Source organism: Hyposmocoma kahamanoa, unplaced genomic scaffold (assembly GCF_003589595.1).
Source record: "Hyposmocoma kahamanoa isolate Upper Pololo Valley unplaced genomic scaffold, ASM358959v1 80, whole genome shotgun sequence".
Lineage (NCBI taxonomy): Eukaryota > Metazoa > Arthropoda > Insecta > Lepidoptera > Cosmopterigidae > Hyposmocoma > Hyposmocoma kahamanoa.
Window position 1 is genome coordinate 6074337 of NW_020654051.1, and position 15433 is coordinate 6089769.

The window sequence follows — 15433 nt, forward strand, 5'->3', positions numbered from 1 at the left end:
CTCGCCGACCTTTCGCGTGTTTACGACTATGGTCAACCACGTAACTACTACACATACGCGACCAGCTGTGCGTGTTGTTGGGCAATAGTGAAGGTGACAGTGTTTGCTCGTGACTTGGCCCGCTATCAGGCATGGCGCTCTGCGACAAATGGGTCGCTCTTAAAATTACGGAATTCGTAAGTTATTCTCGCATACCGAGCACACCTTAAGCACATATCTGTCTATGCTTATCTGTGCAGGTCTAATGTGATGAGCTATGTTCATAATTTACGCAATGGTATAGACAATATTTCCATTTGTCAATAGGATGTTATTGCACTAGTTTGTATAACAATAACTACTAAATAAAGTTTGTAAACGTTCGATTAACATTTGCGCCATCGCAAGACGTATCGGGGAAGTATTCATTATTAGGAAATGGTTTTACGAAAGTATGCAATCACTTAAAATCGGTTCTTGTTAGTAACATATTTGAATGTAACTTTTAGATATTTCACTTAACACATTACCTGCTGAGGCTGTTATTTTATTACACCAAATAGCAAAGTTATTATTATATACTTATCTATAAAACCATTATATTTTAAACTTACAATACAATACAATACAAATATTCTTTATTGCACACTAGGACAAATACAAAATAATGCAAAAAAATAAAAAGACAGGTACAACAGGCGGCCTTATTGCTACATAGCAATCTCTACCAGACTTTTTGGTTTTGGTAACATTGTTGTTATTAGTTATTAATAGTATTAATTACACCTCGGTGTTTGTGGTTTGCGGTTTTTGTGTGCTAATTATCTTGCTATTTATGTTTTCAATGTTTCGAACTTATTGTTTAGTTTGTAACGTAATAACAGTTTTCTTTGGCCAAAAGTCTGCAATTTAATTTTACCTTTTTTATTGACGGTGCAGTTCTCACGCATGACGATCTTGGTGGCCCAACAGTTTAAAATTTGGACGCTGGATTAGGAGTCCAGGATTCGATTCCCAGTAGAACCAAGATCTTTCTAGATTAGTTTTGGTCTGGGTGTTTTGAGAAATGCTCATGAGTGAATTTCGTTGCTCTGGTACTCGGGGAGTGTAGTGTGATGTAGGAAAAAATTGTTACAATCATTGTCAATTTCTTAATAAAATTTACACTTATTTAACACGGCGTCCACAACATAAAAACTCGAAATGAGTGTCGGCATTCTCGCTTACACTTTCATATAATCTATTAAAAATTAATACAAATTGAATTGCGCGGCTACGTTAGGTAGTTGATCTCCTTGAGAGTGCATCAGCAGAAAATCGTGACGGCCGGAATAATTCGGCATTGTTAATACTCTTCAACAATACAATAGCCCTTTGAACGCAAGTCTTCGACAAGTTTAGAAAATCGTTTCGAATTTGTAGACATTTACGGCGTCGATAGTTTTTTTTTTAAATTTCAAATTTTATGGTCACAAATTATGAGAGAGCGTTCGTTTCGTTCATGAAAAGAAATAAAAATATCACTTCATGCAGAAACTATCATCTGAAGTCGTTTGCGGTAATATCATCGAAATTATATTTATGCCGGTTTTTACACTCGTGATACCTATCTTTAGATGTTTAAGTACACTTTTATTCCTATTTGTCCTCACCTGTTTGCCAACCACCTTTTTATATTGACATTTAAAATTGTTCTGTTATTAATACTGAGAACAAAGTAGCAGGTGAAAAAAAACCAAGAGACTAGTTTGATTAAACTAGTTTGCCATTATATTTCGTGCGACTTCGGCAGCGAGCATTAGCCATGTGACAAACAAATTGGTTCTAGTCTGGATGTTTTCGGTAGTGCCTCGGAGTTAATTTGGTTACTGGTTGCAAAGAATTCTATAGTTTGGGCCCCAAGTCTGCTAAATTCTTGAAATTATTGGTCATTTTAATGCCATTGAGACTCTACTGGGGTTGCAATTATGATAGTTGTTTTCTGCTAAAATCTAGTTGCAATGGCAATTGAGTTTCAATTTAGAGTGCCAACGGAATGGCAGTAATGTCATTCATTCATTCATTAACTAACGATCGACATTTAATAGTAATAATAAAAAATGTTTATTTCAGTAATATAATTTACATTAATGGTGGATGGTACCTCCTATTAAGCTTATCTAGCCTGTGTCAGGACGCACCGCTCTTCCATAGCTCTGCCGTCGGCTATCTAAAACGCGTCTGACAAAATAATTTTTGGAGATGTCATAAAGTTTTAGTAACATTGAAATTGTTTGATGATGTTTCAGCTATGCATCGTTAGGGCAAGTTCCGATAAGTTGAACACGATAACCAATTTTAACTATTTTTTGCTATTTAAAACTGATATTTTGACCATTTGTAACTTAGCCGTCTTTTAGTTAGTGGACGGCAGAGCTATGGAAGAGCGGTGCGTACTGACACAGGCTAGATAAGTGCACATTTTACATTAACTTATTTTACATTAACTTTCGTGTTTAATTTCAATTTTAATTTTTACATTTCCATTACCTACTAAAACTACCATGGGAATTACTATCTTCTATCTTATCTAAAATATTCATATTAAACATATAGTATTGCTAGGCTGCATCACAGACGTGTAATCGACTCTCCACTGAAAAGCACGCGGAATACAAAAAAAAATTGAATAGTACTTCGATGGTTGGCCACTGGCAAGCCAGAATACCAAACGTACAAATTCCTGCCATTGCCACTATCGACACACAACAGACTTGGACCCCAGTTGATTGGTGTGGCTGTTCAGAAGGTCCAGCACGACAGGGCCGTGCATAGGTGGTCATACTAGCTTGTCATGCTGATATGACCAAGGAGTTGTTTGTATTGGTGGTTATATTCAACCAGACAAATTTGCTTGAGTTAAAGTACAATCTCGCTCAAAACATAAAACAAAACATATGTGACAGGGTGCGACTTGCGAGAGAGCGACATAACATGCGAGATATTCTATGCGAGAATAGCAGTTGCAGCAGCAGTTATTATATCTAATTGTCATTACCATGTGGTGAAATTCTGGTTAAGTGCTTACTTAAACCATTTGAAAATAACCTTTGTAACCTAGCGTTCGCTATTGTCTCAGACCAAGATCCGCTTCCAAAAATATTCTTTTAACTGTCCGTTTATCCCACAGTGAATCATTGTAGTTAATTACCTCTCAGTCATCTTATTACCATGATACGTAATTGATGTTAGTTTACGCCTCGATGATTGCCGCTTGGAATTGAACTGTATGCGATTAGCAATCAATGTGAAGTAGTTGTACATGGCCTTTGTATTCTAACGTAAATCATTCAGTGCCAGGCATCTTATATATAGAGAAAGATGGGATTAACATTATTTTTGAATATTACAAGTGACATCGGCGTGCAGCATTAAATATTATTTATTAATAATAACACCATTAGTAATAATAATTTTGCTGCACCATAAGATAAAATTACTGACTTAGGAAGCTGAAGTTAGATTTTATAATAATTCTAGTGGCGCCATGTGAAAAAATGGAGTAGATAACTGACTTTTCACCAAAGCAAACATTTTTTACGAATGCGGATATTTTAGATACTTTGATTATGTATGATGCAGTAAAACTTCCGGAAATCTGGAATTCCAAAAAATTAACATTTTTCCAATTAGACTAAGTCTATTTAGACATTTGAAAAAAGCATCAATATATCGTTCTTTTTTTGAAATTGAAGAATAACATTTCTTTCTTGATGTTTTCTGTTAATTTGGCGGCAATTCAAAATTTGATCTGAATTTACTTAATGATACTTAATTTACATACATATACGTAGACATTTATCTACTCTTTGGAACACCCTATTCCGATCATAGGTAATAATATTATAAAAAATTTACTAAAAAAAATATTGAAGAACAAATTCTTTCAGACTTAAACTTAGGGCATCATGAATTCCTTTTTGTTAAGGAAATGAACTATGTAGGTATATACGGTTTTATCGTGTCAAACCAAAACACTGCAAGGCTCAATACAGTGTTTTGTAATTTCATAACAATATTTCGGCTGTTATCAACGTAAAACAAATTTGTTACTTTTTCAATGGAAACCGCTTATTTTCCAAATTAAAATTATAATCGCTTGCTAGATTACTTTAATATCTAATATACAACGTGAGTTAAATGTGTTTTTAACCTCAAAAAATTATTAAAAACTGAAAAATTCATCACGCAGCTTTTTCTCAAAATGCTGTTTTTGATGTCTTTTTTTATACTACATCAAGTGACGGGACGAACAAGTCGTGTGCGTGATGGGAAGCTACACGCCTGTCCATAACAGTTACAGGGCCACTCAGAGCTTTAAATTGCAAAGATCTGAGGTGCACTACCACTGCACCCGTACATCCTGAGACATAAGTTGACCGATCGCATGTGCCGGTAATTTCACTAGTACCCTTACCCTTCAAAACCGGAACGCAGTAATGCTCACATTACAGCTTGGCGGCAGAAATAGGTAAGGTTTAAGGCAGTACTTCCCCGGACGAACGCTTTCACAAGAATCTCTACAGCTATTAAAACACAGTGTTTTGGTGTACAGTTTCTTAAACCATGTTAAATTGTTTATTTGCCGTAAAATCCAACTTCACAACTCCCTGCATGTTTGATATTGAACTCTAATTATATATCTATACAGATTCCCACGAACCGTACAAGATCACGATAAACCTATGCCCGTGATTCAACGATTGTGTCACAATGTCTTTGGTATTACGTGTAATTTAACTTGCATCGTAACCATTGTCATTACGCGCTGGGTAGTTCACATTGTGCTGTAATGTAGGTCATATTGAATGCACCACTGGTATTAATTAGAATATTACGTAAACATCCCGGTTATGGATTGGTACTGGGTGTCATAGACGAATATGTAGCAAAAATTGAAGAGACAGTAATCGATTTGTTCGCCATTTCTTGCATTCGCTGACCTGACTGGCAAGCATGTTTACTACTAATGTAATTGTTCGTTGTATAGTTCTATTGCGAGTGGTAGTCTTTTTATCCAACTCTCTGTCGCTGAATATCATATTTTTAAAATATCATGTTCGTAAAACATTCGCAAGACGTCGGGCAGGAGCCCTAGGTGAAAAAAATAAAGGTACAAAGATTTACTATGAATACAAAGATCGAACATTCCTTTGATCCGGCTGGATTCGAACCAGCGTCTCCTAACAAACTGTGCTAGACGCTATGCCCGCTAAGCCACGGAACGAACCAGCGGATCTTACGAATTTTTCTATTTACTTCTTGCAGATCTTTGTTTTGTCAAGTCGTTTTGTTTCGCGTTTGATATTCCATTTTTTTTATTATTCAAATATAAGTGCATTTGACCTCCATCTCACCTGATGGAACGATGAGGTCGAAGATGGAGCATGCATACCTAAATAATGCCTATTTACTCTCGCCTTGAAAAGGTCTAAGTTATAACGTTCAGGGAACAAGTCTGCAGGCAGAGAATTCCACTCCGTTCAGGGAACAAGTCTGCAGGCAGAGAATTCCACTCCTTAGCCGTGCGCCAAATGTGGAAACGTAACGTTTCGTGCGAATCTTTGGAATATCCACAACATAGGGTTGGAAGCGAAGCCTACACCTAGTCCCCCGATGATGGAAAGGGGAAGGCGGAATTAAATCATGTAATTCCATCGCACACTCTCCGTGATATATCCTGTAAAATACCGATAAGCAGGCAACTTTACGGCGGTGTTCAAGGCTCTGCAGTTTCGCCTCTACTAATTCCGAGTCACCGATAAGCCTCCTGACACGCTTGTCCACAAGGTGGCCAGTTGGTGTGTAGCAGAGCCATCTCAAAGGCGGCAGCAGCACTCCATACACGACTGGACTTGTGCTTCATACAGCTGAAGCAACTGTCCCGGTGTGAAGTAGCCTCTGGAAATTAACTTGGGTACATACAAGGATATTTTGACCTCTACAATTTTTTCAATGCAATTTGTCCATTGTATAGTTATTCTAATGCCTGTGATGTGTGAAAATTAAAGGTACAAGGAACTGCAAACTTTTAATTATTGTTACGAACAGACTCGAATTGATAGCTTGCAGGTAGCTTCATTTCCAATTTTTAAAAAATTTTTATTGACAATTTTTTTTCTCAGTGGGATACTTATTTATACACTCTCCGCCAAGTGTATTACATAATTGTAAATTTGACCGTTTTGATACAATTTCTGAAGAATTTTACAGATTGTAATTTTTAAAGTTAATCGTTTGACTGTCACACCTAAAGTTTTAGGTGTCACAGTCCACCATACATTAATATACATCAAATCATTTTGATTATCTTAATTACAAAAGTAGATATACCACTTACTCTTCGGTCCACATTCTTTTATCTAATTTATTTCCTTAATGTACATTTAATGATGCATTTACTGAACGAGCAATTGCACACTATTGTTATGAACAGGTGCACATACAAAAATAACAAGTTAGCTAACAATACAATTTAAACAATTGACCGGCCGGCACATTTGACACAGTCATTTTATGATGCTTCAGTCGTGTGCCATTTATAAGTAACGGCATACTTGACATAGTTATCTAAAGGGTATTCTTTTGTTTAAAGGATTTTTCTGCTTGCAATGGCTTAAATACACGGTGATTTTTGTTTAGGGGATCCTGATACATTAAAATAATATTTATATGTACTTACGTTACGTCTATGGCCTGATACGATTCCAGAGTGTTACCTTAAGTGGTCCCAGTTTTATTCCTGGCTGAACCCTTAGACAAGTTTTTTAATGTCAAACTGCGGGCAGGCGGGCGCCTGTGACCACTTTAAAAAGGGTTAATTTGAATATAGGGCTTTCGGGAAGTGAAACTATTTTTTGGATCTAAAATCGCGTAGATACCTATTTTTGTTTTTTAACCGTCTTCAAAAAAGGAATAGGTTCTTAATTAGTCTTTTTTCATTATTATTATTTATTGTATGTATGCTACGCGATAACTTGCGCATTTGTGAACTGGTTTCGAGGATTCTTTTTTTATTGGAAAGAAGGTGCGTCAGTAGTGGTCCCATTAAGTTTAAGAAAATATTCCGCCTCTAAGGGTGGTAAACTACAGGTGAACGTATTTTGAGGTCGGTTGACTGAGATTATCATATAAATGTTTCAAGCACTTTACATGTGGCATTATTGCGGCTGATCAACAAGTATACAAAATTTTAGATCAGAAAGAATCACTTCATTTCCTTGATTTGTTTGGATGTTTCTATTTCGATTGACTGCCGCATGTAGGTACATATTTTTGTCAGCCTAAATTGTATAGGTACAGTATTTGTAGTTGTTTCAAAAATGCTTCTCCCTGTTCTCATGGTGGTTACATTTTGCCGAGTTGCTATAACTACTTGAGACGCCACGTCATGTAGAAACCTCAATGGCGTTCACACGGTGGACACTGGTCCTAATTACCATTGTTGGAGACAACAATAGGTTTCCTTTAGGATAGTCTAAACTTGTTGAATGACTTTAAGGTTGAGTTGACAATGGCGACGATGGTACCGAAGCTTTAATTTTGTAGTTCTCCGCTTTTAGTTAAACCGTCAAGGTAAAGGCTGTTGAGTTACACTATCTGCAAAATAAGTTGAGTGTATTTGAGGGCAAATATTATGTAGCCATCGCTGTCATATCGTCGCCTTACTTTCTAAAACTCTTATCATAAGGCTCAACTCACACTGGCGCAGAGTCGAAGCGTCGCGACGCGTCATGTTTTTCGCCTATAGCATATTCATCTCTATTTTCCCATTATTAAGGTACAAATTTGTGTTTGCAAATATGGAACGCTTGGTAGCATTCGAATGGCTTCGCGCGTCGACGCGTGTCACTTGGGCGCCGTGAGGCGTTAGATGTCGATCACACTGTGATCCCTTCGCACTAATGCGAGTGTCGTCGCGCGTCGCCAGGTGGTGTAGTTGAAAAACAGGACGCGTCGCGACGCTTCGACTCTGCGCCAGTGCGAAAGTCTAAAGCACAAAGTTACTGAAATGCAAAAAATGGACTGTATATACATTGACTTACAATTATATGGACGTCGGGTCCGCGCTAAAAAGTGTCCGCACTTATAGGGCGTTAAAATCGTATACAGAGCGTCATTCACGATCTAGTCTTCGTTCGACAGCGAAGCAAGCAAAATTAGACGGTACTGCGATGACATTACAATTTAAATTCAACGTTTTAGCTCTTTCATATTCCTTGAAATGTCACTACGTTTAAATAGGTTGACTTGGGACATTTTTTTCGTGGTTTTTGTATTAGACCCGTCGTCCATTTATTTGTAAGTCAATGTGTATATACAAATTTTGCACGCTCGTTTCACATCGCATGTCCTTCATATTCACACACTGGCTTTTATCTATTCTTAAAGTAATGCATCCGAATTAACACTCTTGATAAGAAATTTAAAATAAATAGCAAGTTTTAATCAATATATAATAGAATAATAAAATAAAATAGAAAAATAAAATAATCACTCCTTATAAGATACGTCTTCGATCGATAGATCTTGCGTTAGCGCATTAAAATCGTAGGTGATCTTTCACGCAACTTTGACTGCAGGACATCCCATGTTTCTGTAATGAAATCTTAATTACCACTATCAACAACTTGGTTTTTGTATCGTCGGTCTATTCGCATATCCTTCCATGAGACATGTGCGATATTAGGTATTAATAGCCTAGTGCTACTTATATACATCAATTGTACAAATCATGAGGTTCATTGTTCTGCTCCGCTGTTACAATTTTGTGGAGGAAATAAAGAATTTATAGATTCTCGCCTCTCCCATAATCTGAACGATTTTTAGTAGCAGTAGAGCTCATTGTGAAAGAGTTCGTCTAGTGAAATACTGCCACCTGACCTATTTCAGCTGCCAAGCAATAATGTGAACAATACTGCGTTCTGTTTGGAGGGGTAAGGGTGCTGGTGAAATTACATGTCTCAGGGTAACGGGCGCAGTGGCAATGTCCGTAAGAACTTTGCGATTTAAAGCTCTTGAGTGGCACTGCAACTGTTATATATAGGCTTGTCGCTCACTATCAGGCTCACGACTTGTTCGTCCCGTCACTTGCCATTGTAAATAAATTTTTAATGGAAGAGGCGACATTCCCCGGCGATTATTAATGCTAAAAGTAACACCATTGTATAATTACTATTCCAAAACATTCAGCACCATTTTCTGTCATCGCAAATACTATTGTACTAACAAATGTAAGCCGGCTTTTGTGATCACACGATTTCCAAAATTTCCAACCTATCGCCATGACATCATCGTATCGCTAACAATTCCAAGTGAAAATGAAATCATTTGATCTTGACATAAAAAGCATGTGATATCATTTTCACGGTTTTAATTTCACTCTGTTCGCTTGACAATTACGCCGGATGAAAGGTAAGTTTGCTTTTTGTTCAATGTTGCTTTGTTTGATCTTGTTGGGATGTTACTAAACTGGGTAATTTTACTAACGCTGTTTTATTAATTTAAATTTGAGATATTTTGGTGCTGCCGCGTATACGTGTATCAATATGTATGCATGGGTAGAAAACTTAATTATTTCCGGGGACTTCTTCGAAATGATTAAAATAATTGATTAAAAATGTGCTAATGTAGACTTGTGCAAAATATATGCATATTAAAGCACGTGTCAGACGTATACACAGCAACGTTATTGTTATGCATGTTATTGATGATTTGAGATATTAATTCACGTACTGCGCATTCTCTAATTGAGCCGTCAAAGGGTATTAGCTGGAGAACTGGTAATTACAAACATCGGCTAAAATAATGGTAGCTGTCTTGTAATTCAAATATATCGTCGAAGCTGTAGAAAAAGTCACAAAAATGCCTAGTACTTGAATTGGTAATTTGACCTAAATTTTATGTATATTCAGCTGGTGTGCGTGGCGTGTCTCGTGGCGAAGCGCGTGTCGCAGGATGACGAAGCCCGGTTGTCGCTGCTGCTGCAGAAGTTCTCCCGAGAGTGGTCGCTGCTTACCTCTGTCACCTGGGACTCCGTGGGCGGCGCCTTTGCCGATGCTGTCTATGGAGGTAACGGATTAGCTAAATATTTCAATATTTTAATTTTCCACTCGCGGTCTAATTTGTTTAGGAATCGCATCGCCGTGACATGTGACCTGTGAACCTTAAAGAGCATTGTGGTAAATCCAGATTAGTTTAGAGCACGTTAACTATGGCGAATGCTAACCTCTTGTTCTGCTTTAATAGGTTATTCTAGTTTAATAATATATTGTTTATCGGCGTCATAGTGAAACTGTACTGTGTTTCTGACTGTAAGCATCGCAAGCATATATATTTTCTCAGTGAATCAGTTTTAAGGTACAGAACGTATCTGTGACGTAATTTGGTTTATTTAGCAAACAATCTATATTTTTACCGTGTTTGACTTTTAAGAATACATGGGGTCGATACAAAATGAGGACGTAATTTTGTGCAGAAAGTAACTAAAACACAAAACGCCATTTTAAAAGTTAAACATTCCAAAATATCCAGAGAAAGCCATTTTTTAAAAATATATGAATTTGAGGTCGAAGGGATCATATTTACAAAACTACATACTGTTGTGTATCACAACACGCGGAAGGTTTAGAAATTATAGAAACCAGTAAACCTACAACATTCTCATGTAACAAACTTCCATTCAATTTTTCAAAATTATCGTGTGCCGCATTTCTAGAGCACGACAAGTATTGTGATTGTGTTATCTTTTTAGGTTACGTGATAATCACCTTCGGGCTGATTCTGGCCAGAGTGTTCCAAGAGGTGCCCAAAGGACGCAGGATACTGGAAAGCTTCTTCCTTGGCTTAGGAATGCTTTTCTTCCTTATTTTGGGTAAGACTAATGTTAAGTAGCTTAATCTATAATACTGGATCGGGCATTAGCATTGACTTACTTACATATATCGCTAGGGGCGCCTGATGCCCCGGATTCTATAATAATAATAATAATATTAACGCACACACTCATAGCCCCGCATAGACAATCACAAATTACATCCAAACTCAACGAGTGAAACAAATGTAGGCCATACAAATATTTCTCCCGGCCCGGGAATCGAACCCGCGACCTCTTCGTGGCAGTCCAGAATGGTAACCGTTCTGCCACGGAGGCAGTAAAATTATTATATATTTATCTATATAATAATAATCAATTTAGAAACGACCTTTTCTGAATTGGTTAAAGACTGCCTGTGCAGCTGTGTCAGCATCGCCATTTTTGGAAGTTTTTAAATTTATCAAGATTATAAAAAAAACAAATACCTCATCACTGACACCGGGTCTCTAGGGCTCGTGACGCGTTAATGTAATTTGTTCAACGCTCACACATGGTTGGTTTCTGTGATATCTAAAAGTAACTATAGTCGTTACAGAAAGGCTCAATTTGACAGCTAAGGAAGATTATAGTATGTAACTTTGAATTAAATCAACAGTAAATAAATAATTATTAACTTATTGGGTTTATTAAAAAACATTGATTTTTGTGAAGCATAATATAAATATGATAGAACATATTTCAAGTATTATTTTCGCACGAATTCTAAAATAAAAATAATTTTTGAGTTAGACCGAAACGTTTTGAAAATAGTTACGTAGTTTTTTTTTTATAATAGTATTGTAACCAAATTAATCGTCGAATTTCACAGTCAATTCAATTTCACTTAAAAAATGTTGACCTTGACTTTGAGAGATGTTAATATTAATAATACGATTGTTAATCAAATGTATGTTATGTATGTTACAGGTGATACTAGCTCTACTTGATGATTTTGGCTCATCTTCCGATGAATATGACTAAAAATTTAAACTACAAGACGTTTTTTTGTTTTGCTTCAGAATTTTGCTATTTAACTGCAGGTTGACCTTTTTAACTCCGTTAATGTAGCATGTAACTACACTACAACATCTACTACAGATTGTCATTGTGATCATTTAAAATACTTACTTATTATTTATATTGTATAGAATTGATAAAAAAAACCCGAAAAGTAATCTAAACAATCACAGAAGAATCGATTTCTCGTGAGAAGCGTTTAATAAGGTAGTCTATATGTTAAGTCCACATCCCTGTTTACGTTGCGATGACAAGTGTCAAAATGAGCCTCTTATTTTGTTACGACTATAGTACAGACTGTAAGGCAAAGGTGCGCTACCATGTTTCAGGTGGTAATTGTATTCATGAACAATCTCAGCAAAAACAAAAATCGTCAAAAAACAGTTTTCACTATATAGGGTACTAACATTTATCCGTTTAAACTGAAATATCTCACCTTATTGTTACACCCTGTATAGGCAGGCCATCAAAGACTTTTAGTATTCAAGAATATCCATAAAGAAAAAAGATATCCATAATATTAACCTTAGAACTAAGTTTAAACTCACGGTACCACTAATTCGTTTAACTAAGGTAAACCATTCTTTATGGGGAAATGTACGGACAACAGACACACATTTTTGTTCGAAAATCGCCTCCATTGCAACGGAACAAGATACGTCAATGTGTAGCTTGATGTGCTGGCGTGTGTACAATAAGGTTCCGGAGCATATATTAAAATTATCACTTCCTAAGTTTAAAACTTACATTAATAATTCAAAAATTATATTACAAAATTAAAGACTACATATTAGAAAAAGATGCATGGAACCACGACATGGCTCTAGATTCCATACAAATTTCATTTAAAGTGCATTCCATAGCATTTAAGTTGATTTCAAAAGAGCAACCCTTAGAGAAGTCGACCTCTCAGGGATGTCGGCACAGTGAATGAGCAGTAGCTTAAAATAATTCATATATAAATTATATAAAATATAAATCTTAAAATAAAAATTTTCAAGTGTAAAATTATTTTACTTTGGAATAAATGATTATTTGTATTCTTAAAGGACACCCATGCCCGGCAGTAGGACGTGTAATGGGTCAATCCTTGACTGACCTGTATATATCATGATATTTGTGTTCAATTCCACGCTTCTTTAATTTTGCACGCGTTATACACACGCCAGCACATCAAGCTACACATTGACTTATCTTGTTCCGTTGCAATGGGGACGATTTTCGAACAAACATGCGTAGTCTGATGTGCCGTTGTCCGTACGTCTTTAGTGGGTATATTTTAAAATTCTTGTTCAAACATTGGATTAATAATATAATAAATAAATAATGATTATAGTTAGTTATAAGTTATTAATAGTTGTAGTAAATCCTGAGCTCGTAATTTTGTTTATAAACAAAGTGCTTGTTTATAATCATTGTCTTTGGGTATGCAAACAAAAGGAGAGGCGTGGGATGTGAATTGTACGTTGATTCCAAACTTTTTGCCGTTTAATTTATTACCTATTTTAACTTCAACAATAAGTATAAATATTTTACGTTGTTATATAGCCACTTCTTACATTCGACAATATGTTTGCATTTCGCACACTTCTTTAGAGAAGTTCAATTCTTTTTCTTCTGGATTTGTTATTTGAAAGATGATATGGGTCAATGGGGTGAGCTAAGGCTTGATAAACTCTACTTGAAGGGCCCTTGTTCCCAGCTGACGTATACGAGTACGTCGGTTAGGAGAATTTCTTAATTTGTCGTCTTCACCTGTTTAAAAAAAATACCAATGTACCATTTTTAGTGTGTGGTTCTGATTATCTTGATTCTCAGTCACACAGAGTATTAAAATATTTGTTTTATCTCCAGGTGGTCTAGAGCTGGCCTCCCTAGACTCGGTGCCTAGAAATCTGGTAGTCAACGCTTCCGTCTTGGGGTCCCTGTCGCTGGTTGTCGCAGCACTGTTCCTCATTGACTTGATGGGTCCACGGACTTATTACGCCACACATCACTCCCAGACCGACTTGGGGACCATTGCAGCGACCATATCATCCCCCAAGCCTGAGAAGAAAGTGTCCATAGCAACTTCTCCACAGATCTTCACTAGTGGCAAAGATGTTACGGACGAGAAGTTGGCCAGTACTGGCTCATTAGCCGTTATCGGACGTTCTGTCAATGGACATTTACCAACTGATAAAATAGTCGCCGTTGACAAGAAGGCACCAGAAAGACCAAAAGATCTCGACTTAGAGAAAGGTAAAGTCGAAAAGGCAAAGAAAGAAGAATCGTCCCTTTTTGATCAACCAAAACACTGTTATACAAAGTTTGACGATGACATTCTCGAAACAGAACTAGAGAGGTCCAAATTCGGATCTCTGCGAAACGAAATCGAGGGCGGCAATTACATACGACTATCAGATCCGTTATCGGAGCTACATTACGAACAAGAATTATCTAAATTCAACGAGTGGTATTACAAGCAATATTTAGAATCCCCTGAAGGGAAATATTTAGTTAAGGAGAAATACTTGCCAGAATTACAGAGTCCAGTCTTTTCCAAAGTGAAGACTGGTCGATTGACGGGTTTGTATGATGACTTGTCACCGAGTTACGAAGATAAGATACGACAGAAATCGCCGTCGAGGGCGAAGCTCATTCCGACGCCGACGTTGCAACAGTTGGAGGATTATTTGAAAAATTCCAATAAGACGAAGAGAGGTGACACTCCTGCTTTGTTCCCTATGGAACCTATCGAGGAGAAAGAGAAAGAAGGTACCGATGCTGATGGCAGGGCATCAGGGACGCCAACAGATCGTGGTTATGTCCAGTATGCGGCAGAAAAATGGCCTGACAAGAAAAACTTACGGACGCCGCGACACAGTCCCACTTAGTAACCACCCAAAGACACTAAAAGTACAATTGACGTGCTCTGGACAGATCCACTGTGTGAATGTGATCGTGTGAATCATGTGATTATACTAGCCATTTAATTATATAAGAATTAATATATTTTTTGCAAATATTTTGAACACAGTAAATTAATTTTCAACTTTACAAAGTATTTTAATTACGAATCCCATGGCTGAAATTAAATGCCGCGTGATTGTTGTTTTTAAAAACAAAAGAATAATCAAGGTGAACTTGGTAATAACTTGATGAGAGCTTGCAGGAAGTTCGTTGGACCTGCGGCTTAGTCGACGATTAGAGTTAATTTGAAAATAATGAGATTGTGTGACACATACATATTATTGTGGGGCGGGGACAGTCAGTGCTGATTGCACAGTTCCTTCAAGTCTCCGATTCGTCATCTGTGTACTTAAAATAAATTAAAACATTCGTTACTGTCTGTATTTTGTATGCAAAAAAGATATCCGAAGCGATACTGTAGTTTTTAGTCAACCAAAAACCCTTGGAACTGTCGTGTAATCTTAACGTAGTTCAACAATGATTGATGGTATAGATAAGTTCTTGGTAGATCAGTGACAGTGATCAGTTTCGTTTGGTTTCACGCGAAACGAACGAATAAATAAATAAAATACACACGTTTCCGTGTTGTGT

The 15433-nt window shown here is 36.8% G+C and overlaps 1 protein-coding gene across 1 annotated transcript; it reads left to right on the forward strand.

Annotated features, from left to right (window-relative positions):
• Positions 1-14879, forward strand: LOC113233814. The gene is made up of 4 exons (XM_026469025.1): positions 1-176; positions 9933-10089; positions 10772-10891; positions 13745-14879. The coding sequence occupies exons 1-4, from the start codon at positions 132-134 to the stop codon at positions 14764-14766; spliced, it is 1344 nt and encodes a 447-aa protein (XP_026324810.1). The 5' UTR covers positions 1-131; the 3' UTR covers positions 14767-14879.
• The last annotated feature ends 554 nt before the right edge of the window (positions 14880-15433 follow it).